This window comes from Arvicanthis niloticus, chromosome 18 (assembly GCF_011762505.2).
Source record: "Arvicanthis niloticus isolate mArvNil1 chromosome 18, mArvNil1.pat.X, whole genome shotgun sequence".
NCBI classification, from domain to species: Eukaryota; Metazoa; Chordata; class Mammalia; order Rodentia; family Muridae; genus Arvicanthis; species Arvicanthis niloticus.
In genome coordinates, this window is record NC_047675.1 from 52,150,018 (window position 1) to 52,173,514 (window position 23,497).

The following is a 23,497-nucleotide window of genomic DNA, read 5'->3' on the forward strand; positions in this document are numbered from 1 at the left end:
GTACCGATACAAATTTTTTTTTAATATTCTTTTTTAAAATGTCTAAAAATCCTCACATCCATTTATTTTGGGAGGAGTATACAAATGCCAGCGTACACATATGGGGAGCAGAGGATGACGTTCGGGAGCTAAAATGATAGTTCAAGGACAAAGATGCCTGCCATGCCCCTTCCATCTCTGTCAGCATCAAAGCATACCTTCTCAGCTCAGCACCAAGCTCATGCCACCCTACAGGAGGGACAGTGTTTCCAGGCTCCTCAATTCTTAGAGAGAGAACATCCCAAGTACCCAATCCTTAACTTGCCCAATGAGTCAAGGTTTTATCGTTCGTTTGTTTATTTTGAGACAAGGGCTTACTATGTAGCTCTGGCTGGCCTAGAACTCACTATGTAGACAAGGCTGGCCTGGAACTCAATAATGGTAGACTGTGTTGGTCTCAAATTCACAGCCTCTACCTCCTGAGTGTTAAGATTAAAGGCATGAGCCTCCACGCCTGTCTGTGACTAAGATCTTAAATACTGTTTGAACAAGATGGAAAGCCAAGGTCTGAGTGTTAAGTTTCTCCATAGCTCAGGTGTCCTGACTTCTTTGTTCATCCAGAACAAATATTTTCAGAGGTGGCACTTCTGAGGAGTAGACTGGCCCTGTTTTGATCTGCTCTCTTACTCCTGATGCACCAACATATCAGAAACCGTTGCTTCCCTCTCCTTCCACTACAGATGGGGCAGCCACATTGCTTCCCTGTCATGATAGACTTGTAACCCCTGAAACTGTGAGCCAAAGCCAACCTCTGCTCTGGTTGTGTCGGCCTTCTGGTCACAGCAGCAGGGCAGGAGGCCCGATCTGAGCCTCCTGTCCCTGTCACCAGAGTTCCTCACCTCACACAAGAACATGTTCTGAGAACAAAGATAGCAGCCCAGGACTTGGTTAGAGGTACACCTCTTCTCTTGTCCTACCGACCACACGAACCACAAAGAGAAAAGTTACCTCTTTTATTTTGGAATATGCCTGGCCCTTGATTTTTGCGGCAATAGTAAGAATCTCATGATCGAAAACAAAGTGAACAAAAGCTTTTAAGTTAGGCCAGAATGTCAGCTGTGTGTTGCTCAAGGAAGCTATGATTTTCCAAGCCACATCAAAGGATTCTATGCAGAGTGTCTCCTCGGAAGTCAGGAGCTGGCAGAAGGGGGTGAAAGCACACAGTGTCAATCTCTGCAACAATGTTGCTTCTTCATTACCCGACTCACCCTTCCTTCCCTCCATCTCACCTGGGGAACCAGCACCTCCATGCAGCGGAACACAGGCAAGATGCAGCCGGCAGGGAGGACCGTGAGGACGTCCAGCGCTGACTGCAGGGTCTGCACAGGCATCTCAACAGCAGGGAGAAAACACTCCAGCATGTCATTTTCCTTGGCTGGAATAAGGGGGTGGTGCTTTCTCAGCAGGAAGGAGAGGCAGACCCACTGATCATGTAGATACTGTGCGACTATTTTCCCCCATCCTTTGGAAGATGATGATTCTTCAAAGACACTGAAAACATCAAAAGACAAGACCCTAAGGCTCAGTTTCCCAGCTTGACTTCATTTCCTTGGCTTATGGTGCTGTTTCTTATGAGGCAAATGGATGGATGGTTTGAAAGCCGTCAGGCTCTTGCAAATCTATGGCCAGAGCTTGGGAGGCGGAGAACTGGGAAGTGGAGGCTCTTCTAGCTTTTCAGTCAGGAGTAAAGCACCACAAAACCTCTCCAGGACCCAGGTAGATGCTGGTACCACATTCACCAGCTTTTAAGTCTCCAAAACTGTTAAATGTCTCTTTATAAGCTACCTGGTCTCAGATAAACTATTATAACAACTGAGAACTGACCGAGACAAGTGATATACCCAGTCACCATCAAGCAGCCTAGCCACTAAATACTGAAGCAACCCCACAGAATTAAAGTTTGCAAGGTATTTCCACAACCTTGAGAGACTGGCTGAAAACTAAGTCAGAAAGGTCAACAGGTTTCTGACAAGGGAGTTGAAGAGCCTGATGGTGCACTTTCCTCCAAAACGAGGCCTCATCTCCCCAACTCCACTGCACCACGAGCACCATCAGGCCTCACAACAACCATGATGCAACACACCCTGGATTGTGGTTAACCTTTAACAAAGACACTCCTCATTCACCTGCCATTCTCCAGGGGACATACACCGATGTTCTGCTCCTCTGAACGGGGCTTCTGCAGCATGTGATTGAGTGGAAGGGCTGACAGGAACCTGTCCACAGGCTCAGCATTGGGAGAGTCAGGCTGCAGCACTGGGTGCTGGTCCACAGCCTCACACAGAGCTGCCAGGGTGGCCATGCTGACTGCTCTCTGTACCTGCTGACTCAGGGTCGGCTCCTGCAGAGGACAAGATGACCCTAAAGCAAGGCAATCTAGTCTCCGTCTAAGGGACGGAGGCTGCAAGGCTATGACACCTCGGCGACACCTCATGTCCTGCCTCCCTTCCTGTTGCAGCCAAACATCCGTGGGATAAAAGAACTTCAATTGTGTGCTCTCTGTAGAGTTTAAAATGACAGCTAGCACTCAGCACATAAGAGGAAAACTCGACCTCTACAAGAGCTGCCTAGACCTTCTTATAGGACAGATCAGCCACTTGTGAGTAACAATGATCTGGCTTTGTCAGGGTCCAAACGCAGAGACCAGCCTCTAAAGTTGGGCTCTTAACTACTCTGTCTTTCTGTTATGATTAAGAAATGCCTACAGGTGCTAAAATCCAGTGCAGACATATCTACACAAACAACTCCATAAACTATAAAGAAGGAAATAAACACCTCTGTGTAGGCACAGGAGGCAGTGGAGAAATGAAGTAAGGAGAGAGACCTTGATCCAACAGAGATGACTACCATGCACTCTCCTGGAAGGGCCAGGCCAGAGAGAAGCCTCGAGTAGGAGGTGCTAATGGTCTGAATACAAAATCACCCAGGCTCACATGATCGAAAGTCCCCAGCTGGCTGCACTGTTTGGGAGGTTGTGGAATCCAAGTGAACATGTCACTAGGGGGTAGACCTTGAAGGGGGTTCTGGTATGAGCTCTTTACTTCCTGGTTTGCTGCAATTTCAAGAGCTCCACCCATACCCTAATGACACCGAGGCACTGCACCACTCCCCCACCATAACACTGTTCCCTCTTAAACCCTAAGCAAGAGGTGACTTCCCTTAAGTCATCTCTGTCAGGTAAGTAAAGAACACATGCTTGTGACACAGAAGCTGTAGATGGTTACCTGGGGCAGCTGCAACATAGGACACAATGAGAACAGAGGGGAAGGGTAGACAACTAGCCTGGAAGCCAAGGAAGGAAGCCAACCACGGAGCTGTGATTTCAGGCTGATGAAAGGGTTCTGTACTAGGCCAGGGTGAGCAAAAGACTTAGGTGCCTCTCGTATCTGCACCGGGTGATTTTAAGGCTGAAGAATTGCTGGGTATAAAGTCACATGCTTATATCCAGCTGCTCAGGAAGCCAAAGCAGGAGGATCATGAGTTCAAGGCCAGCCTGGATAACCTAGGAAGAGTCTATCTCCTAGTTTAAGTAGGATGAGGTGGGGCCCTGATGTAGCTCAGTGCTGAAGCAGGGGCTGAACACAAAAGCATTCTAAACAACAGGTCGTGATCCCACGAGCATTACATAACTGAGGGTTATGAAAAATAACCTAAACTGAAACTAACCTAAACTCAAAACTAAAGATAACCTAAACTTAAAACACGTAAGCTGAAGATCATGAAAAAAATCTGACAACAGTCAGGTTTTTTAATACATAGTAACGCAAAATTACCTGAAAAGCAAACATGTGGTGAGTCTGAGTGTTAGGGCCCTGCTTGTCTAATACTCGAGGCGGGACTTCATGGCGGCCTTGGTTCTCAACACACTCTCACATTGACTTCACGCCACCGAGAGCCAATGAATGCAGCAGACACACCTGGGCCTGGACGGAGACTATTGTATCTTACAAGCAGCACTGTGTGTACAGTTCAGCTCTCACAGAAGCAGAGGCTCAGTTACAGAAAACAGACTTTGGTTCCTACAATGGTTCCTCAGTGTGTGAGCATAAATTAGCATATCTTTGGGTTGTACTGTTAGACAAACAATCGTATCTACCTCATTAGTATGCAATTTGCTTTCTTCTTTAAAAAAAAAAAAGACTAAATTATATGCATACCAAAGTACTATTTTAAAATAAATCTCTTTATGATATATTATCTGCAAATCCTTAATTTGTGTTCCCATTTTACAGACCTATATACCAAGGTTTATGAAAAATTTTCAATGAAAAGGGGTCACGAGTGAAAAAAGATTTAGATCTGGCTTAGTGTGTGTGAGGTTCATGTTCAATCCCCAGGAGAACCAGGGAAGGTGAGAAGAGGAATGGGAGAGGGAGGGAGTTAGGGAGGAGGGAAGGTGGAAGTTTAGAGGAAGGGAAGGAAAGACAGAGGATAAAAGGTGGGAGGATAGAGGGAGGGAGGGAGGGAAAGGGGAGGAGAGGGAAGGGAAGGGGCGAGGGAGAGATGGAGGGAAGGAAAGGAAGGGAGAGAGGGAGACAGCGAGGGAGGAGGGATGGGGAGGGAGGAAGAAGGGAGGGAAAATGGGAGGGTGGAGGGAGGAAAAGAGGAGGGGGAAGGGAAGGGAAGAGGGAGAGATAGAGTGAGGGACAAAGGAGGTATGCCGAAGGGAGAGGGAGGGAGAGAGGCAGGGGAGGGGAAGGGAGAGAAAGAGAAAGATCAGATCCCCATTACACATTCAAAGCTCTGATGTGTTCCAACTATACTTTCACACATAGTATTAGCACCTACAGGCAAAGTTAGGAAATCCTTATAATTACAAATATTGCAGAGCAATCAAATAGGTATTCCTTCCTGGACATAACCACACACCTTCAGCCTAGGACGATTACCTGTCTGCCCTCGGCCTCCTGAAGATGGCGAACACATGCGTTTTTCAAAGGAGAAATGACCCGGCTGACCGGGTTGCCTGCTTTCCAGCCCAGCTTAACCTGGAGTCTCAAGAGCTCGGCCAACACGGTCAGGTAGAGCTGGCAGCGGTCCAGATCTGCCACCTACAACAAAAGTCAGGACACATAAGGACAGCGGGAGCTGTGACTTCACACGAGCAGAATTCAGGCAGGAAGCCATCTCTGCATAAAGGGGGCTCTGAAGAGAAAGAGCCATCCCATCATTCGGTGCCCAGCATGTCTGTGTGCAAGCTAAGACGCCCTTCTTTACAGTCTCCCAGAATGACACGTTCACAGAACAGCATCTGAAACCACATTGATGAGGAGGCTTTGGGAGGCAGAAACTCTCCAGTGAATTTTTTTAAAGCAAACATCAATATACATTTCAATGAGTATCTTTGTATTTTCATTCCTCTGTAATGCATTTTGTGTAATCACCACAACCTCCCTTCCTAGTCTTCTGGCCACTCCCAATGGCCCTCCTTTTTCCAATGACCCCTCCTCCTGCCTCAAGAACTTGGCTGAGGGACTGCTTATGGCGGAACAGGCACCTTCCCAGTGGCTACTCCCCTGAAGAAAATATCTCCTTCTCCTAGTTTAGTACATAGAAATACCCAGGAAAGGGCGAGACCACAAGAGCCCTTCCTGCCTCAATAGCAGACGTTGATAGGCCCAAGCTCCGCACAGGTCTTGTGAAGACACCCAGTTTCTCCAGCTCTTCCAGCCTGGCCTGGCCCGGCCCTTCAGAAACAGTAACAGCAGTTCAATTAATAAGCAAAATTTTGTGCGTGCGTGCATGTGTGTCGCGAATGCATGCACACAAGTGTACACACATACACTCATGTGCACACACAGGCCTAGTCCTACCCTTAATCTGACATTCAGAATATCTGGGTCCAGGTCCCAGTCATACACAAATGTGTCAAGGATCTCAAGTCCATGCTAGTCAAACTTTCTAAACATGATAAGAAGACACACATCTCATCTGGGGAAACTGAGGCTCGAAAGGACCGCATCCCCTTCTCAGGTCACAGTCACTAATACAGATGGAAAGGAAACTAGGCACAGAGGTTTGAATGCAGAACACCTTGGGAGGCTCTTGGGTTTAAACACTTGACTCCAGGCGGTGGCGCTGTTTGGGAGGTTGTCAGACCTTGGTAGTTGCTACCTGATTGAGGGAAGTAGATTGCTAGGGGTGGGGGAGGGGGCCTTAGGGTTGGAATCTAGCTGCTTCCGGTTTACCACAGGATGTAGTCAGTTGCCTTGCTCTCCAGCTGTCCATGCTGTGTCCCACTTTCTCCCACTCCCGCCATCAGCTCTTCCTGCCATGACAGATCCAAGTCTGTCAAACTACGAGCCAAAATAAACCCCCCTTCCTCCCTCAAGCTGCTGTTGCTTCTGGGCATTTTACCACATGATACTGGACTGTTTGGAAGTCTATAGTGGCTCTGCTTCCCAGAGTGGCTTCTGAAGAAACCATCATGCCGAAGAAACATCCCTTCTCCTGTTGATCGGGTGAGTGTAGACGGGGGGGGGGGGGGGGGGGGGGTGGGGGGGGGGGGGGGGGGGGAAGCAATGGCTGTGACAGGCTGCAGGAGCAGCTCCCGATGGCTAAAGTTACTTACGTCCTGCAGCTCCTTCATGGTAAGTCTCCTGAGCACAAACTGAGCCACGCTCTCCGCAGCAGACATGATGGATGCCTGGAGCGCAGTGGATACCTCATCTGTTGGGGGGGGGGGAGGGGGAAGAGGGGGAAGGGCTTTATTAACATGATAGAGGTGGAGTCTTGGGTACAAAACACACCAGAAGCTCTTGTACAACTGTTTCTTGAGAAAGATAGTCACTAAAGTCCAGATCTCCATACCACAGGCCCAGCATGAGGAGTCAGGGTGGGCTGAGGTATCAGCACACACTGGAACATGCCCCTGGGTGGATGTTTTGTGGAAAAGACACACAGACTTCTCACAGACACCATCTCTATGGAGCCCCCAAACAAGAAAACACCATGTTTCTAGGCCCATGCTCTCGGCCAACTAATATTCAACCACTGTGCTAAGAGAGTACGTGGGCAGAGGCGAGTCTTCCCTAAATGGAAGCCTGCAGAAGATCCTTCTTTTAAACATCCACAAAAGTGCAAAGTTGCTTAAACTAAAGTCCTCTCATTCTGAACACCAGCAACAATCCCAGCAAGCTACTACAGAGCCCACTCGTCCTCACCATCCTGGGCACCGGAACCTCTTGGCACACAAGAATGCAGCAACCTCACCAGCAGCTGGAGGCACCGGTCAGTCCTCAGCAAGGGCATGTAGGCATTGGTGCCGAGCTTCCCTAGGGCATCCAGCAAGGGGTCTAAGAAGATCCTCAGCACGTTCTGAGCCCTCTGCTTTTCCCTAGATGGTAAAAGGACACCCATATCAGCCACTTCAAAAGCATGACAATCTCCCACCTAGCACTTGTGGAGCAAGTTAGCTCAGGGGTCATACAGCTTACTTTGTGGATGGCGCACATGCCCAGGACCTGTCTGGGCCTTTCAACCCTCACAGTGTGGGACACAAAGCCTGAGTCCACACTCTATGATAAACTGCTGAGGTACTGACTGATGGTTTTGCAGCAAAGCAAACAAGAAAGGTTTTAGAAGAGAAGGAAATGGGGTGAAAACAACCCAAATCCAGCTGCATGTATAACTGTCAATGAATAAATTAAAAAAAAAAAAAACAAAAGCATAAACTAATAAAAGACGCGTAACATTAACTGTTTTTAAAAACACAAAAAGAAAAACCCTAAACTTATAAAACTGTTACAAAGGACACCTTTGGCACTACAACTGTCTAGAAGAAATGTGGTGTGTCAAGGTCACGGTGCATCATGCCAAAGTCCTGCCTAACCCTGGCACTTCTGCCCTGTCCCCAGAAGCCAGTCCATCCTAACTGCCACTTTTGCTGCTGTTTGGGGCACTTTACAGTTTATACTGGGATCTTACCATCTATTTTTTCTGGTGCCAGTATAAAACAGTAAGCATCATATATTATCTAGTTTAACACTGAATTGTAAATCTGACATTCAGTTTACCAACATGAAAGCACTGACTGGCCCTACTTCCGTTAATCAGCCATTAAAGTAAACATTTCTTTAGTATGTGTCCAGTGCTCTGGTTCTGGCCTTTGTCAGTGACTTCACCAATCACTGAAAAGTCTAAATGGCCCTGATAAACCTAACCAGCCTTTTCTCCCCCATGTGCCCCCCACTCCCAGCACTGAAGAAACCCTGACCTGAATTTAGTCTTCATTCCTTCCACGTCCACAGCCAGCAAGACCATCAGTGCAGTCAGCCTGGCTTCCAGCCAGTCTGGCATGAAGCTGCTTTCTTCTGTAAGACCACAAAAGGTAGAACTTAAGATTCATTCTCAGGGCCTGAGAAATGGTTCAATGGGTAAAGGTGCTTGATGACCTGGTTTGAGCCCCGGGACCTACATAGTAGAGAAAAAAGGGGCTTACTCCCATAAGTTGTCTTCTGACCTTCTGGCACACACATACATACACACACAATTATTATTATTATTATTATTATTATTATTTTTTAAAAAGCATTAACTCCTTCAAAAATGAGGCACTGAAACGAAAACAGCGCCATGATTATTTCTGATCCATCCAGAGAAACATGCCCCACGTTTAAAGACAATAAAGTTAAATCCATGTCCCTGTTTCATGTAGCAGGGCAGCTTGAACTCTACAGACGCAAGGTTCCTCGGACCACAGAAAGCCTTCAGCCAAGAATACCAGAAGTGCAGTTACAGCGAGGGCCACACTGCAGTACACACTCAGGAAAGTGCCCTGATCTGGGGACAACAGAGCTGAGGGGGACACCTGAGAAGACTCTGGTGAAGGGAGACAAGAACCTTCCACATACAAGAATATGTGGGCAGTCCAGGTAGGACAGGGATAGCACTAGTCAACAGAAGGATGCATACACAGGAGAGAGAATGGGAGAAAATGGGGTGACCAACACAGCCACTTGGCAGAACATTCAGGAAGTTTTGCTTCTGTCCTAGTGGCAACTGGAAGCCTCTGAGGATAGTTGCACAGGGGGGAGGGAGTCCCAAATGGAAACTGTCAGGAAGCAGGAGGAGGAACATAGGAAGCAGGCAGAATAAACCCAGCTGGGCCGAGACTTCCAGAAGACGCCTGACCCTGGACAGGAGGAGTGAGGCACCAGGGCTGGGCCAGACCCACAGGAACTGCTGTACCTAGTTGTATAGCAGCAATGGAGGTTTTATTTTTGCCACAGGCCTAACCCGAGAGGCTCTGATGCAACGGCACAGAGAGATGCACTAAGGAAAGGATGCTGACATACTTGAACTCTACAAGGACAATTACCTGGTCAGTTAAGACCTACTCCTGGGTAAGAAAATCAGATGAAATGTGCTGAGCTGAGACAAAGGCAGGGAGTCTCAGGTGTGTCAGATTCAAAGGCACACCCCCTTCCAAATTATTGCTAATGACCTTAATGAAGATGAAGCATTAGAAAAGTAAAAGGGACCCTGATGAAGGAGCCTCTATGAATTCTTCCCTTCAGCAGGCTGACATGTTTCTTTCAAAGGGTCTTTACCTAGTCTCTGCCAGGAGTGGGACTCAGTGGTAAAGCAACTCCCAAACTTGCCCAAGGCCGGGGCTTTAAATCTCAGAACCACATAAAAAGCAAAAGAATAAAGGAAAGAAGAAAGGTCTTTACAAGTGAGCGACAGAAATAGCCCTTCTAAAATTGTACTCTCCGAAACTGGTTCGGAGGGTGGGGGTGCTGAAGAGATGGCTCAGGGGGTAAAGCCGCAGCCGTGAAAAGATGAGTTTGTAGTTCAGATTCCCAACAGCCATATAAAAGCTGGCAAGGGCGGTGGTCCACCTGCAAACACAGCGCTCAGAGGCTGACAGCAGATCCAGCTAGGGTAGCCAGCCAATCAGACCCTGCCTCAGGCTACACTAGCCAGCCAATCAGACCCCGCCTCATGCAGCTAGACTAGCCAGCCAATCAGACCCCGCCTCAGAAAAGAAAGAGGAGGGCTACTGAGGCTACTTTAAACTGAGAAAGTTAAGCCCCAGCCTCCACACATACAAGTGGTCACACATATGCAAACACATACATACACGTGCGCGTGCGCACACGCACACATATCAATCAGATAAACACGTTCATCAGTTCACAATAAACACAGTGCTTCTAAAACATGAAAATAAACCCATTTACATTATTTGCGCTCAGCAGTTTCCATCCTAGAGACCCACACACATGCCCTGTAGGTCCTCTTCCCGCTTAGACAATTGAGCAGCTCCTCAAAAAACTAACACCAGTTCAACACAGCCAAGTCTCAGAACCCAAAGGGCCAGGAGGGAGCGAGCGGCTCTGCTCACGTTGCTGAAGTTCAGACTCACCAGCACAACGGCTTATGCCTACACATCAATCTGGACATTACTTTAGAACATATTCTGTCATTCCCTAAAGAGTTTGGACTTACTTTCCCAACCGGGAGACTTCACGAACTCCTGAACTAGGTTCTTCACGTAAGCATTTAAGGATGCCTCACGTCCATCAGAGCCACCGATTGAGGACTGCTTAAAGTATCTTTCATTAACACGCAGCCAGTCACAGAGCTACACAGGAAAACCATAGCAGGGTTAGTTTATTCTTAAATGTAACAGAGCAAAGCATTTCTAATTTCCCTGAGCCAATCTTCTGGCTTCCACGTAAACTGGATTTAAATCACAGCTTGATACAATCTCATGGAGCCACCATTCATTGAAGTGCCCGAGTGGCACTTAAGAGTATAATTTTTAAAGCATTTCAGAGTGGTCAGTGATGGCTCCATGGGGAACAGGGCTTTTGTAGAGCTTTCAAACAGCTGATCTGCAGCTCACCTCTGTCCACAGCACCGTCCCACGTCCCAAGGATTCCTCTTGTCTCAGAGACATGAGAAAAGCTGAGACGTCAGAAAGAGACACTTTCTCCTAGGCAGAAAAAGCTCAGTTTAACATTTTGGAGTCACATCACAGCTCTGTGGAAACAAGTCAACTAAAGCAGAATGTCTTCAGTTAAGATACAAGAAGTTACATTGTTTCAAAAGAAGTGCAGGAGCTGGGAAGACAGCTCAGCGTATAAAGTCCTTGCTGCACCCAGAACCCATGTAAAAACTGAACAGTTAGTGGCCAATTCTATGACCACTTGTGAGGCAGAGCCAAGGGATCCCTGGGCAAGCCTGGCAGGCAAACTACTAGAATTGGTAAGAGATGCTGCCTCAGTAAGTGAAGGGCAGCAGAGAGCATGTGCCTACACACAGAGACGTACACTCATATGCACACATATTACATGCCCCACACAGACACATGCTTAAATCAATAAATAAAGTGACTACTCAGTGGCAAGCTATTATTATATCAAAAGTCAATCCTTTTTTTTTTTAATGTATTTTTTGACATTTTTTTTTTTTGGTGGGGGTGGGTAGTGTTTGAAACAGGATCTCTGGCTAGTGAGATGGGTCAGAGGTTAAGAGCACTGACTGTTCTTTAGGAGGTCATGAGTTCAAATCCCAGCAACCACATAGTGGTTCACAACCATCCATAATGAGATCTGATGCCCTCTTATGGGGTCTCTGAAGACAGCTACAGTGTACTTACATATAATAAATAAATAAAAAAGGCTGGAGGGAGCAGGGGTGGAGCAAGAGGGAGAAGGGAAGAGGGAAAAAAAAAAAAAAAAAAAAAAAGAAACAGGATCTCACTCTGTAGTCTTGACTAGCCTGGACTGAATAACCTATCCCTGACTCATATCAAACTTAGGGCAATCCTTCTGCCTATACAGTGGCTGACATTTTTTGAATACACATTTTCTTTAAAATTGGCTGCTATCTTTGAGAGAGAAAAAAAAATGAGAGTCTTTAAAAAATACTGTCAATAAAAATTAATTACTACTAATAAAAATGATTCTTTTGAAGCAACAAAAAGAACCTCCAAGTGAAGAAACGCAAGGTTCCTTAGCCCATAGGCCACAGGCTCTGAACTAAGACTCTGCACCAGGCCTGGTCGGCAACTGGCACACACAGCCCCCGGGGCTAAGTGAAGACCATTTGCAGCATGTCGTGCGCATTTATTTGTACTTCCTGATGTGATGAGGCTGCTCTAGATGACAAAAAAAGAATCCCAAAGTTAAAACAGAGGCCACATAACCTGTAAAGACACCCCATGCTCACCACTCTTCCCTATGCGGCCATGTGCGGACTCTGACTCTAGACCTTCTTCTTTGGGCCTATGTCCATGAGCTCCTTCCCTGGTGTGTCACCCAGGACAGCCTGGTCCCTCTACCAGGCTGTGAGAATGTTTGTGAAAGACTCCAGGAAAGTAGAAAAGGGCCCCGGGGCCATGTTTGTCCTGGGACCTGGTTCTGCATCAGCCCAAGCATCATAAATGCTGGCATTCCCAAACCCCAGACAGCAAGCCACTGTTCAACCCAACCATGTCACAAGAGCCAACACAACCTGCACACTACGCCACCTGGGGTGGTGTCAATCATTTCCAAGTCAAAGTTCCATCTGGACACCATGGGACAACACTGTCAGGAGGCCTTTTGACAGCACCACCACAAGCTGGACTTATATACACAGGCTGGACTCATGTGCACGGGCACTTGTAAGTCTGTATGGTCAGGCACACTCACCACATCCACCAGACGCATGGCTGTCTGAAGAAGATAACACTGCGCTGCTCCCCTCAGGAGGACCTGGTGCGTGATCATGGTGCACTGGAGAACATCCCTGGTTCAAAACAAGGACACCAATAGATGCCGGGAGAAGTCTGACCACTCACTATCACTGACTTACACAGCCTACAACTTATTACATACAAAATGACCATCACCAGGAGTGTGGTCACCAGGAGTGACCAGCACCAGGAGTGACCAGCACCAGGAGTGACCAGCACCAGGAGTGTCCAGCACCAGAAGAGCTGCAGGTTACCCACCAGGGTCTTACACAGGACCCAATTTTTGTTTTTCTTTTTAATTTGAGGCAAAAATCTCACTATGCAAATCCAGACAGATCATAACTTCTAGCCCAGACTGGCCCAGGCTTGTGTTTCCCTTCCATCATTTTCTTAAGTCCTGGATTACAAGTATGAGCCACCACACCCAGACACCATTCAATTCTAATATAAAATCTCTTTTAAGGACAAGGATAGATGTATGGGCATGGTACCTCATGCCTATAGTCTCAGCACATGGGAAAGTGAAACTGGAGGATTGTTTTGAATCAAAAGCCAACCTGGGCTACACAGTGAGAATCTCAGCCTGGGCTACACAGTGGGAATCTCAGCCTGGGCTACACAGTGGGAATCTCAGCCTGGGCTACACAGTGAGAATCTCAGCCTGGGCTACACAGTGAGAATCTCAGCCTGGGCTACACAGTGGGAATCTCAGCCTGGGCTACACAGTGAGAATCTCAGCCTGGGCTACACAGTGAGAATCTCAGCCTGGGCTACACAGTGAGAATCTCAGCCTGGGCTACACAGTGGGAATCTCAGCCTGGACTACACAGTGAGAATCTCAGCCTGGGCTACACAGTGAGAATCTCAGCCTGGGCTACACAGTGAGAATCTCAGCCTGGGCTACACAGTGAGAATCTCAGCCTGGGCTACACAGTGAGAATCTCAGCCTGGGCTACACAGTGGGAATCTCAGCCTGGGCTACACAGTGAGAATCTCAGCCTGGGCTACACAGTGAGAATCTCAGCCTGGGCTACACAGTGAGAATCTCAGCCTGGGCTACACAGTGAGAATCTCAGCCTGGGCTACACAGTGGGACTCTCAGCCTGGGCTACACAGTGGGAATCTCAGCCTGGGCTACACAGTGAGAATCTCAGCCTGGGCTACACAGTGGGACTCTGTCTCAAAGTAAAAGAAAGAAAGAAAACAAACGAAACAAAAAGACGTAAAGTAAAGGACTTACTTTAAAATGTTTTTAAAGTAAGAATTTCATGTATATTTAAATACTTTCTAATCAATATCATGATTTGATATCTGTCCTTAAATTTTCCTACTTATCAATACAGTTTAAAAAAAAAAAAAACAGCCTTAAGTGGTCAAAACCCAAGTCCATGTTATGGAATATATTTAAGTTTATAATTCACCAAACAAATACATTCAATTAATTCAATTATATGAGTAAAACATGTCAGTTTTTCTCACATGCATTACATTGCAAACAAATGAACACACCGTGAGTAAATTACCTGAGGGCAAGAAGCCCTTCTCCACCCAGGGCCTTACATCTGGGCACGCTTGCTAAAGCCCTGGACAGGAACAAAACCGGCACTGCACACCAGTGTCTGTCTGCCATCCTCTGGATGAACTTTAACAGGAAATGACCTGGAAGAAACGGTTTGAAAATGTTATCGCTGCTGTGAGCACATGGAAAAGTCTTTGGCTTCCTTAGTCAATAAGGAAATATAAACAAACCTCAGTGAGACAGCACCTCAGACACACTAGGATGGCTAAAACCAAAACAATATGGACATGTCGGGAAGATGTGTATAAAGTGGACTCCTCACGCTGCCGGTGGGGATGTGGAAGGGTGCAGTCAGCATGGCCAGGGAATGTGACCCTGAGAATCCACCTCAAGCTGTGCGACTAGGAGAACTCAGGTTCCTGCAAAACCATTTACATTCACAGTGGCACTGTTCACCATAGTGAAAAGAGAAGGCAGACCCCAGCTGAGCAGTGGATAAACCTAAGGATAGATTTTAAAAAAGAACCTGGGAACAGCCCACCATGGGGTAAGGATGGAGTTTGACTCAGCCACAGAAACAAAGCCCCTGCTGCACAAACCCACTCAATGAAGAGGCCAGCCCTGAGACAGAAGTGCTCAATTCCCTGCATGAAACCCATGAAATACATACAGCAGGGAGACACACATGCTTCAGAGAGACAGACATGCAGCAGAGAGACAGACATGCCTCAGTAAGACAGACATGCAGCAGAGAGATAGAAATGCAGCAGAGAGACAGACATGCAGCAGAGAGACTGACTCACAGCAGCAGAGAGACAGACATGCCTCAGTAAGACAGACATGCAGCAGAGAGACAGACTTGCAGCAGAAAGACAGATTTGCAGCAGGGAGACAGACATGCCTGAGTGAGACAGATGCACAGCAGAGGCTATGAGAAGCTGGTGTGTGGGGACCAGCTCAGGGCATGGGGTCCCCTCTGGAGACGAGGGAAGTATTTTGGAAACAGACAGTGGGATAGTTGTACGATTTTAAATATAACACCAATGATCTGAACGGGGTAAACAGTGTAAAGGGAGACTTGAGGGCTGTAAATTAAATTTCAACAGCGCTATTTTAAAAATTACTGCAATTTCATTCCTATTTAGTATGATAGATTCCACTGTGCCGTGGAGAATCTGATAATCAGGAAATTGTGGGTTTCTTTTTTTAATTGGAGACAAAGAGGTGTTCCTTCAGTTTGTTTTTTGAGAAAGGGTCCCTCTAAGTAGACTAGATAGGTTGAATTCATGGCAATTCTTCTGCCTTAACCTCCCCTGTACTAAGATTATAGGCATGAACAAACACACCCAGTTAAAGGTAAAGCTTTAACTTCTGGGGACCACTTTTCTGAGCTATTCAAGACAGGGCCAGAATCACTGCCAGGGCAGCCCCTAGCTCCTAAACACACTGGAAGGCCACTTCATGCCTCTCTTGGATCTCATTCCATGGTTGATAGTTGATGTCCTTTTCTGAGACACAAGGGGTAGGTACTTTCTCCATCTCCTCTGTTCATAGCACTGTTTTCTTTCATTAAGAAATCCTAGAAGCAGCCAGGTATGGTGCACACCTTTGATCCCAGCTTTCAGGAGGAGGCAGAGGCAGATGGATCTCTGAGTTTGAGGCCAGCCTGGTCTACATAGGAGTTCCAGGACAGCCAGAGCTACTTAGTGAGACCATCTTGGGAGAAAAAAAGATTTCAGAGGCTTCTTGAAACAGAATCTGTTTTCTATCTTCCAAAACAAGCAGCAACATAAAACTAGACATGATATTCTCTAGGAAGTGGTGACTGGAGGAGCCACAAGGAATTGTGGGGAAGCATTCGCTCTCTTCTGGCTGCACTAATCAGACCAAATAAACCCTGTCTCACACCATGCTTTCCTTCACACTGATCCCACACACTTCCTGACCCCTGCCACCAACACCAGGCAGGCGGCCCCTAGAGGGCGATCTGCTGGGCATGCCAGTCATGCTGCCAATATGTAGACCCAGGAGGCTGGAACCCAGGTGCCCAAAGCTGGCAACTCCACTGTCCTCTCCAGAAACTGCTTTTTAAAGAGTCATTCAGACAATCCACTTTAATGATATGATACTTCAGACCATATTTACCTCATTTGCATAGATGACATCACTGGTCATCTTGTTAAACAATTTGTAGATTAAATATAAGAGTAAAAATCCACACTTAGGGTACAAAGGCCAGTGTGGCAGCACAACTCCAAAGGACTAAGCCCTCTGCCACCCGGCACCAAGAGTCTCAGTGCTTCATGTCCACTTCCAAACTTGGCTCAAAGAAAAGAAAAGCGATCCCCAACCCAGGGAAGCAGGCTGATTCCAGGACACAGGGCTATACAAATGTGCACTCCTTAGCTACATGGCTAAGTCTTTCTGCTGAAAAGGACAACCCAGCATGGGCTGGGTACTGTGTAGCTCTTTTCCTAGTTCTTTGTCCAACCTTGTTTGCGGTTGCTGGCAGAGGAGACAGACAGACTGTAAAGCCATTGCTCTGCCACGGACGCCTGTATGGCACTGATTATAACAGCCATGTGTGCTGTTACTCGGAACTTGGCACCTGTAGCAAAACATGCTAAAAGTTAAAATGTAAATTCAAATCTCTATTGACATACTCTTTGTTTCTTCTGGAAGAAGGGAAGTGTAAGCGACTAAAAACTTCTGCAGCTTTAATCCCAGGGGAGAGTCACTTCCCAGTGGCTGCCCTGGGGACCTGTGGACAAAGAGAGAGGGAGAAAAACATGAACTTAAAATTCATTCACAAAGGGGCTGGAGAGATGGCTCAGCAGTTAAGAGCGCTGGTTGCTCTTCCAGAGGCCCTGAGTTCAATTCCCCGCAACCACATGGTGGCTCACGGCCATCTGTAATGGGATCCGGTGCCTTCTTCTGGTGTGAAGACATCGACAGTGTACTCATATACATAAAATAAAAATAAATCTTAAAAAAAAAAAAAATCCACTCACATACATACATTCCAGCATTAGTCTGAATGCAACACGACCCTGGTTCTCAGCAATAAAATAATTGGACTGTTCCTCTCTCCCTGGACCTGCAATATTGTTTTCTAGTAATATTTGGAGATTCTTTGAACATAGAGACATCTGAATGTTCTCATTGAACGAGCAGGACTCCAGGTCATTAGACTGAAGGGCTGTGACAGCCTTCGATGATGACAACACCCCCTTCCCTCATCACACACATCAGTCTAGGGTCATTTAAAAAACAACAACAACAATAAAAAAAAAAATTAACTTAAACTGCACTTTATCGTTTCCAACATGTAATTGAGTAACTTCCCATCTTCTGGTCTAAAGTAACAGAGCATTCACGGTGGAGACAATATCAGAGATGACACACATCTGCAGTGTTTAATCACGAACACAGACTCGGCCATGCTGGTTTTTGGCTGTGCGTTATCAGCTAACTGAACACAACAGAGAACCAGGAGGTATTGTGATAAATGTTATGCACCAACTGTCCCAAAAGCGTAGATCACAGATGTGGAATACCAGGCAACAGGAGTCACCGGCGACTCAAGACTCCACCATTCTATGTTCTCAATATTTACTCATCAAATGCTAGGGATCAATATATATATCCCTGTAAGGTGGTCTGATGCTAGCATTTTTAAAGAGAAGGGTAGGGAATGAGATGGTTTTCTTTTTAGAGGCATCCTAAGTGAAATTTACTTGGAGCTGTGACTTTAGTGATCAGAATCAGAAAGCCGACATAATTCTAAAAGCGGGGGGAGATCTGAAAGGGCAATTTGAGGGTATAGATAACTCTGCAAACGAGGCTAGGGTACAAAACTAATGCACTTCTGCCGGCTAACCATTTCCAAGGGTGACAGTAGTGAGCCAGCAGACCTCTATGACCATGGCAGCCACTGTCAGATACGGAAAGGAAAATGTTAGGACAGGCTGTGGGGAGTGGGGCTGACAGCAGACACATGGCGTGAACTCAGGTTCTTAATACAGAAGAAAGGAGGGAAGGAAACAGGAGGGAGGGGGAGGGACTGAGAGAAAGGAGGGACAGAGACGAAGAAGAGAGGGAGGAGGGAAGAGAAGAAGGAAGGGAACTAGGGAGGGAGGAAGGGAGGGAAGGAATGAAGGAGAGAGGAAAAGAATGAAAGATGGAGGAAATGTGGGAGGAAGGAAGAGAGGGAGGGAGGGGGAGGGACTGAGAGGAAGGAGAGACAGAGAGGAAGAGAGGGAGGGAGGGAGGGGGGGGACTGAGAGGAAGGAGGGACAGAGAGGAAAAAGAGGGAGGAGGGAAGAGAAGAAGGGAGGGAACAAGGGCGGAAGGAAGGGAGAGAAGGAATGAAGGAGAGAGGGAAAGAATGAAAGATGAAGGAAATGTGGAAGGAAGGAAGAGAGGGATAGACAGGAAGAAGGGAAGGAGAGAGAAGAGAGAGGAGGAGGACGAAATAGAGGGAAGAAGAGAGGAGGGAACAGAGGGAAGGAGGGACAGACAGACAGATAAAACAGGAGGGTAAGTCCTTTTAGCAGACACACACAAGAGGAGACAACTGAGAAAATTCCACTGGACATTAGCATGTGCTAACAATACTGTACTAGCCCCAAACTCTTCTAGAAAACTGTGAAACTAAGTCAAGATTAAAAAGTTAAAATAAAAGAGTGAATGAGGTTTGGTTCACGGCACCAAGTGTGTGCTTCGATGCACAGCACTGCTGTTGGGAAGAGAGCGACCATTGGGCTGGGGCCATCATTCATGCTGTGCCAATGGCCTAGCGTGCCCAAAGCATTGGACTTGATCCCGAGCCCCATGGCAACAACACATAGCATGGTGCTTACCTGCTGTACAGGCAGCTCTCTGAGAGGGCATCCATCAGCGGGCCAGTAACAAACTAAAAGGGAAAAGTCAGAGAACACTCGTAAATTTCCAGCTGCACCGAGAGGGGAGAGCCTACATTTGCTCTATACAGGGATTCAGGAGATCTGGGGAGCAGAGCAGAGGAGGGTCCTGTGGGCACAGACAGAATGCATCCACCTGGTAACAATCTGCAGGGCCCTGGGGGTGAGTCAGGGACCAAGAAGCTTGACAAAGGAACTTGGTAGGGAAATGCAGATAGTGATGAGGAAATAAAGATTCCTCAAGAGAAGATTGACGGATAGACAGACAAACGGACGGACTGACGGACTGTGCTGAGAAGTGAGGGTATTAACATTCCCCCAAATACTCCTAGACACTGGTCAAAAAGGCCCAGTTTAGCTGAAGTGCAGGGGCCAGAATGCATCTCAGGTGCTGTACTATGCAGTTCAGTCAGGAAAAGTAGGTTGGCGAAGCTGGCCCTAATACAAGGTGAGCTATCGGCTCTAAGGGGAGGGAGCCACAGGGCTCAGCTGCATAGACTGAGCTGCCATGGTCTCACTGTGTGAAGCTGCTGGCGGGCAGAGGCAGAGACAAACAGAGCTCAGATAAAAGATGGCAAAGGGCACACAACCGTGACCTGTAGCGTGAGGGTCTCCCCGCCCTCGTATGACCCATCTCAACATGGGATTTCAAAAATCCTGTGAGCACATCCAGTGAATGACCACACCAGGACCAGCTATCAGGAGGGAGATCAACTTTACTTAGGGTGACTGAAGGCTTATAAAGTTTTGGGGGACTGAAGGTAGGAACATCCAGGATAGGCAAAGTCAGTGGCTGGGGGATGGGGATACCTGGAATGCCTTCTTAGCATGGGGAAGCATTTCGGGAATCTCAGGTGCTGGCTGAACAGGTTTTGTCAGGAGAAAGGAAATTGGTCCTGTAATCTTATAGAGGCTATGTGACATTCCTCTGGTAGAGGTGTATGTGTGGGCTTAGAGTTCTCCAGGCAAGATCAGAAAAGGAGAAGCCCCTCTAATAAAGTGAGTCTCCCATGTTGCTCCGAGTTCAGAGGCTATCAGTCATGGTGGACTTCAACCTTAATTATCAGGGTTTTCCTCTGTTCTGATGCATGCGACAGAGGCATGTATTTACCTGCTATGTTCTGATGTATGCGACAGAGGCATGTATTTACCTGCTATGTTCTGATGTATGTGATAGAGGCATGTATTTACCTGCTATGTTCTGATGTATGCGACAGAGGCATGTATTTACCTGCTATGTTCTGATGTATGTGATAGAGGCATGTATTTACCTGCTATGTTCTGATGTATGTGATAGAGGCATGTATTTACCTGCTATGTTCTGATGTATGTGACAGAGGCATGTATTTACCTGCTATGTTCTGATGTATGTGACAGAGGCATGTATTTACCTGCTATGTTCTGATGTATGTGACAGAGGCATGTATTTACCTGCTGTGTTCTGATGTATGTGACAGAGGCATGTATTTACCTGCTGTGTTCTGATGTATGTGACAGAGGCATGTATTTACCTGCTGTGTTCTGATGTATGTGACAGAGGCATGTATTTACCTGCTGTGTTCTGATGTATGTGACAGAGGCATGTATTTACCTGCTGTGTTCTGATGTATGTGACAGAGGCATGTATTTACCTGCTGTGTTCTGATGTATGTGACAGAGGCATGTATTTACCTGCTGTGTTCTGATATATGTGACAGAGGCATGTATTTACCTGCTATGTTCTGATGTATGCGACAGAGGCATGTATTTACCTGCTATGTTCTGATGTATGCGACAGAGGCATGTATTTACCTGCTATGTTCTGATGTATGCGACAGAGGCATGTATTTACCTGCTATGTTCTGATGTATGCGACAGAGGCATGTATTTACCTGCTATGTTCTGATGTATGTGACAGAGGCATGTATTTACCTGCTATGTTCTGATGTATGTGACAGAGGCATATATTTACCTGCTATGTTCTGATGTATGTGACAGAGGCATGTATTTACCTGCTATGTTCTGATGTATGTGACAGAGGCATGTATTTACCTGCTATGTTCTGATGTATGTGACAGAGGCATGTATTTACCTGCTATGTTCTGATGTATGTGACAGAGGCATGTATTTACCTGCTATGTTCTGATGTATGTGACAGAGGCATGTATTTACCTGCTGTGTTCTGATGTATGTGACAGAGGCATGTATTTACCTGCTGTGTTCTGATGTATGTGACAGAGGCATGTATTTACCTGCTGTGTTCTGATGTATGTGACTGAGGCATGTATTTACCTGCTATGTTCTGATGTATGTGATAGAGGCATGTATTTACCTGCTATGTTCTGATGTATGCGACAGAGGCATATGTTCTGATGTATGTGACAGAGGCATGTATTTACCTGCTATGTTCTGATGTATGCGACAGAGGCATGTATTTACCTGCTATGTTCTGATGTATGTGATAGAGGCATGTATTTACCTGCTATGTTCTGATGTATGTGATAGAGGCATGTATTTACCTGCTATGTTCTGATGTATGTGACAGAGGCATGTATTTACCTGCTATGTTCTGATGTATGTGACAGAGGCATGTATTTACCTGCTATGTTCTGATGTATGTGACAGAGGCATGTATTTACCTGCTATGTTCTGATGTATGTGATAGAGGCATGTATTTACCTGCTATGTTCTGATATATGTGACAGAGGCATGTATTTACCTGCTATGTTCTGATATATGTGACAGAGGCATGTATTTACCTGCTATGTTCTGATATATGTGATAGAGGCATGCCTTTACCGCCTATGTTCTGATGAAGGGAAGGATTAGAAGGGGCTGAGAAGCCATTACCTCTGAGAGTTCTGGAGAATAAGGGAGCGATTTCACTTCATACAGCTCCAAGAAGTGGATCACGCCTTCTCTGGCCAGAATTTTATTCTCGCCTTCGAACATTCTTTTATAGACGCACATGTGCCAGGAAGGATGGAAGAGCCAGCAGCCTGCGGGAACAAGTACCCGATGCTGACACACAATTCTAGCTTTAGACCTCTGCATGGAAACTGTAGGCTGATCAGCAAATACGTGTGCGGGACGGCCGTATTAACAATGTGAGAGAACTAACAACATGAGAGCGCCGTGGCAGTGAGCTTGTTAATGACACACACTGAGCTTGCAGAACTCAGTCACCTTGGTGGATGCAACCAGCTGCTGCAGCCAGTATAGTACTCCAGAAAGCACTACCCTGTGTGTACAGATGGGACTTTGGATCGAGGTGGTTCAGCGCCTCCTCCCCTCACCCCACTTGAGGCCATTTCATACATGAACCTAACACTGTCACCCCCCTACTGAAAACCACTGAATAGCTTCCCACCATTCTGAAACTCTGAACGAGGCACAGGTGGACACGGGCCACACTGGCCTTCCTGCCTCCACAGACACAATTTTCTCAGAATCCCCACCATCCTCACAGAGCTCCCAGCACAGGGCTGGCCAGCTCCTAGCTCTGAGGTCATATGTCACCCCTATGTCAGGCCTAACCTCCCCTTCACATGAACTCCTTTTGGTCCCTTCTCTTTTCTTTTCATAAGACCTGGAGCCAAAACCGTCTCGTGAATATAAAACTCAAGTAGAGAATACTGTCTCCCTCTCCTACCCCACCCCCATGCTGCACACATGGATACTGACCCCACCCCCATGCTGCACACACTGATACTGACTCCACCCCCATGCTGCACACACTGATACTGACTCTTAAGTGAATATAACTGAGTCTATAATAAAAGACAGAATGAGGAGCTGGAGAGATGGCTCAGTGGTTAGGAGTGCATGCCACTTTCCCAGAGCACTGGGGCACGAGTCTCAGCTCCTACGTTAAGAGGCTCACACCCACTTGTAACTCTAGCACTGGCGAAGCTACGACCTTCTTCAGGCCTCTGAGGGTGCCTGCACACATGTGGTGCATCACATAGGAACACACACGCATTCACATAAATAAAAATAAATCTAAAGGGAAAAAAGGAATGGTGTTAATGTGTACCTCTATACACTGTTTCTGATTCTTAAAATAGCCTTTATTTAACTGTGTTAGAAAGACCATCGTTTTTTAATCCCCTGGTATTCTATAACTACATCGCCTATTGTTTGTTGGTAATCTACCCCAACATGCCTTTCGCTCTCTGGCAATGGTAAATTTCAAAACCAGTCAATGCTACTTGGTTTGGTTTGCTAAGAGCTATGGGCAAAGCGTGGAATGAGAGCACCATTTTAACAGCAAGCATTCAAGAAAGACGGTGAGGCTGCGTTAAAGAGAGGCTTGCGGTCTGTGAAAACTCTGAGTCAGAAAACAGCCAC

General features: G+C 46.7%; 1 protein-coding gene across 2 annotated transcripts in view; it reads right to left on the reverse strand.

Moving 5' to 3' along the window:
* Positions 1–23,497, reverse strand: part of Tarbp1 (tRNA guanosine 2 -O-methyltransferase TARBP1) — a 52,120-nt gene that overhangs the window by 21,289 nt on the left and 7,334 nt on the right. For both annotated transcript variants that reach the window (XM_034522438.2, XM_076916060.1), the window contains exons 4-17: positions 21,998–22,146; positions 19,109–19,161; positions 16,910–17,007; positions 14,251–14,386; positions 12,684–12,780; positions 10,892–10,981; positions 10,492–10,627; positions 8,255–8,351; positions 7,203–7,375; positions 6,611–6,708; positions 4,929–5,090; positions 2,166–2,380; positions 1,269–1,530; positions 988–1,176 (exon numbers count right to left, since the gene is read on the reverse strand). In XM_034522438.2, the coding sequence (XP_034378329.1) occupies positions 988–1,176; positions 1,269–1,530; positions 2,166–2,380; positions 4,929–5,090; positions 6,611–6,708; positions 7,203–7,375; positions 8,255–8,351; positions 10,492–10,627; positions 10,892–10,981; positions 12,684–12,780; positions 14,251–14,386; positions 16,910–17,007; positions 19,109–19,161; positions 21,998–22,146 (1,955 nt within the window). The remainder of the gene's footprint in view (positions 1–987; positions 1,177–1,268; positions 1,531–2,165; positions 2,381–4,928; positions 5,091–6,610; positions 6,709–7,202; positions 7,376–8,254; positions 8,352–10,491; positions 10,628–10,891; positions 10,982–12,683; positions 12,781–14,250; positions 14,387–16,909; positions 17,008–19,108; positions 19,162–21,997; positions 22,147–23,497) is intronic.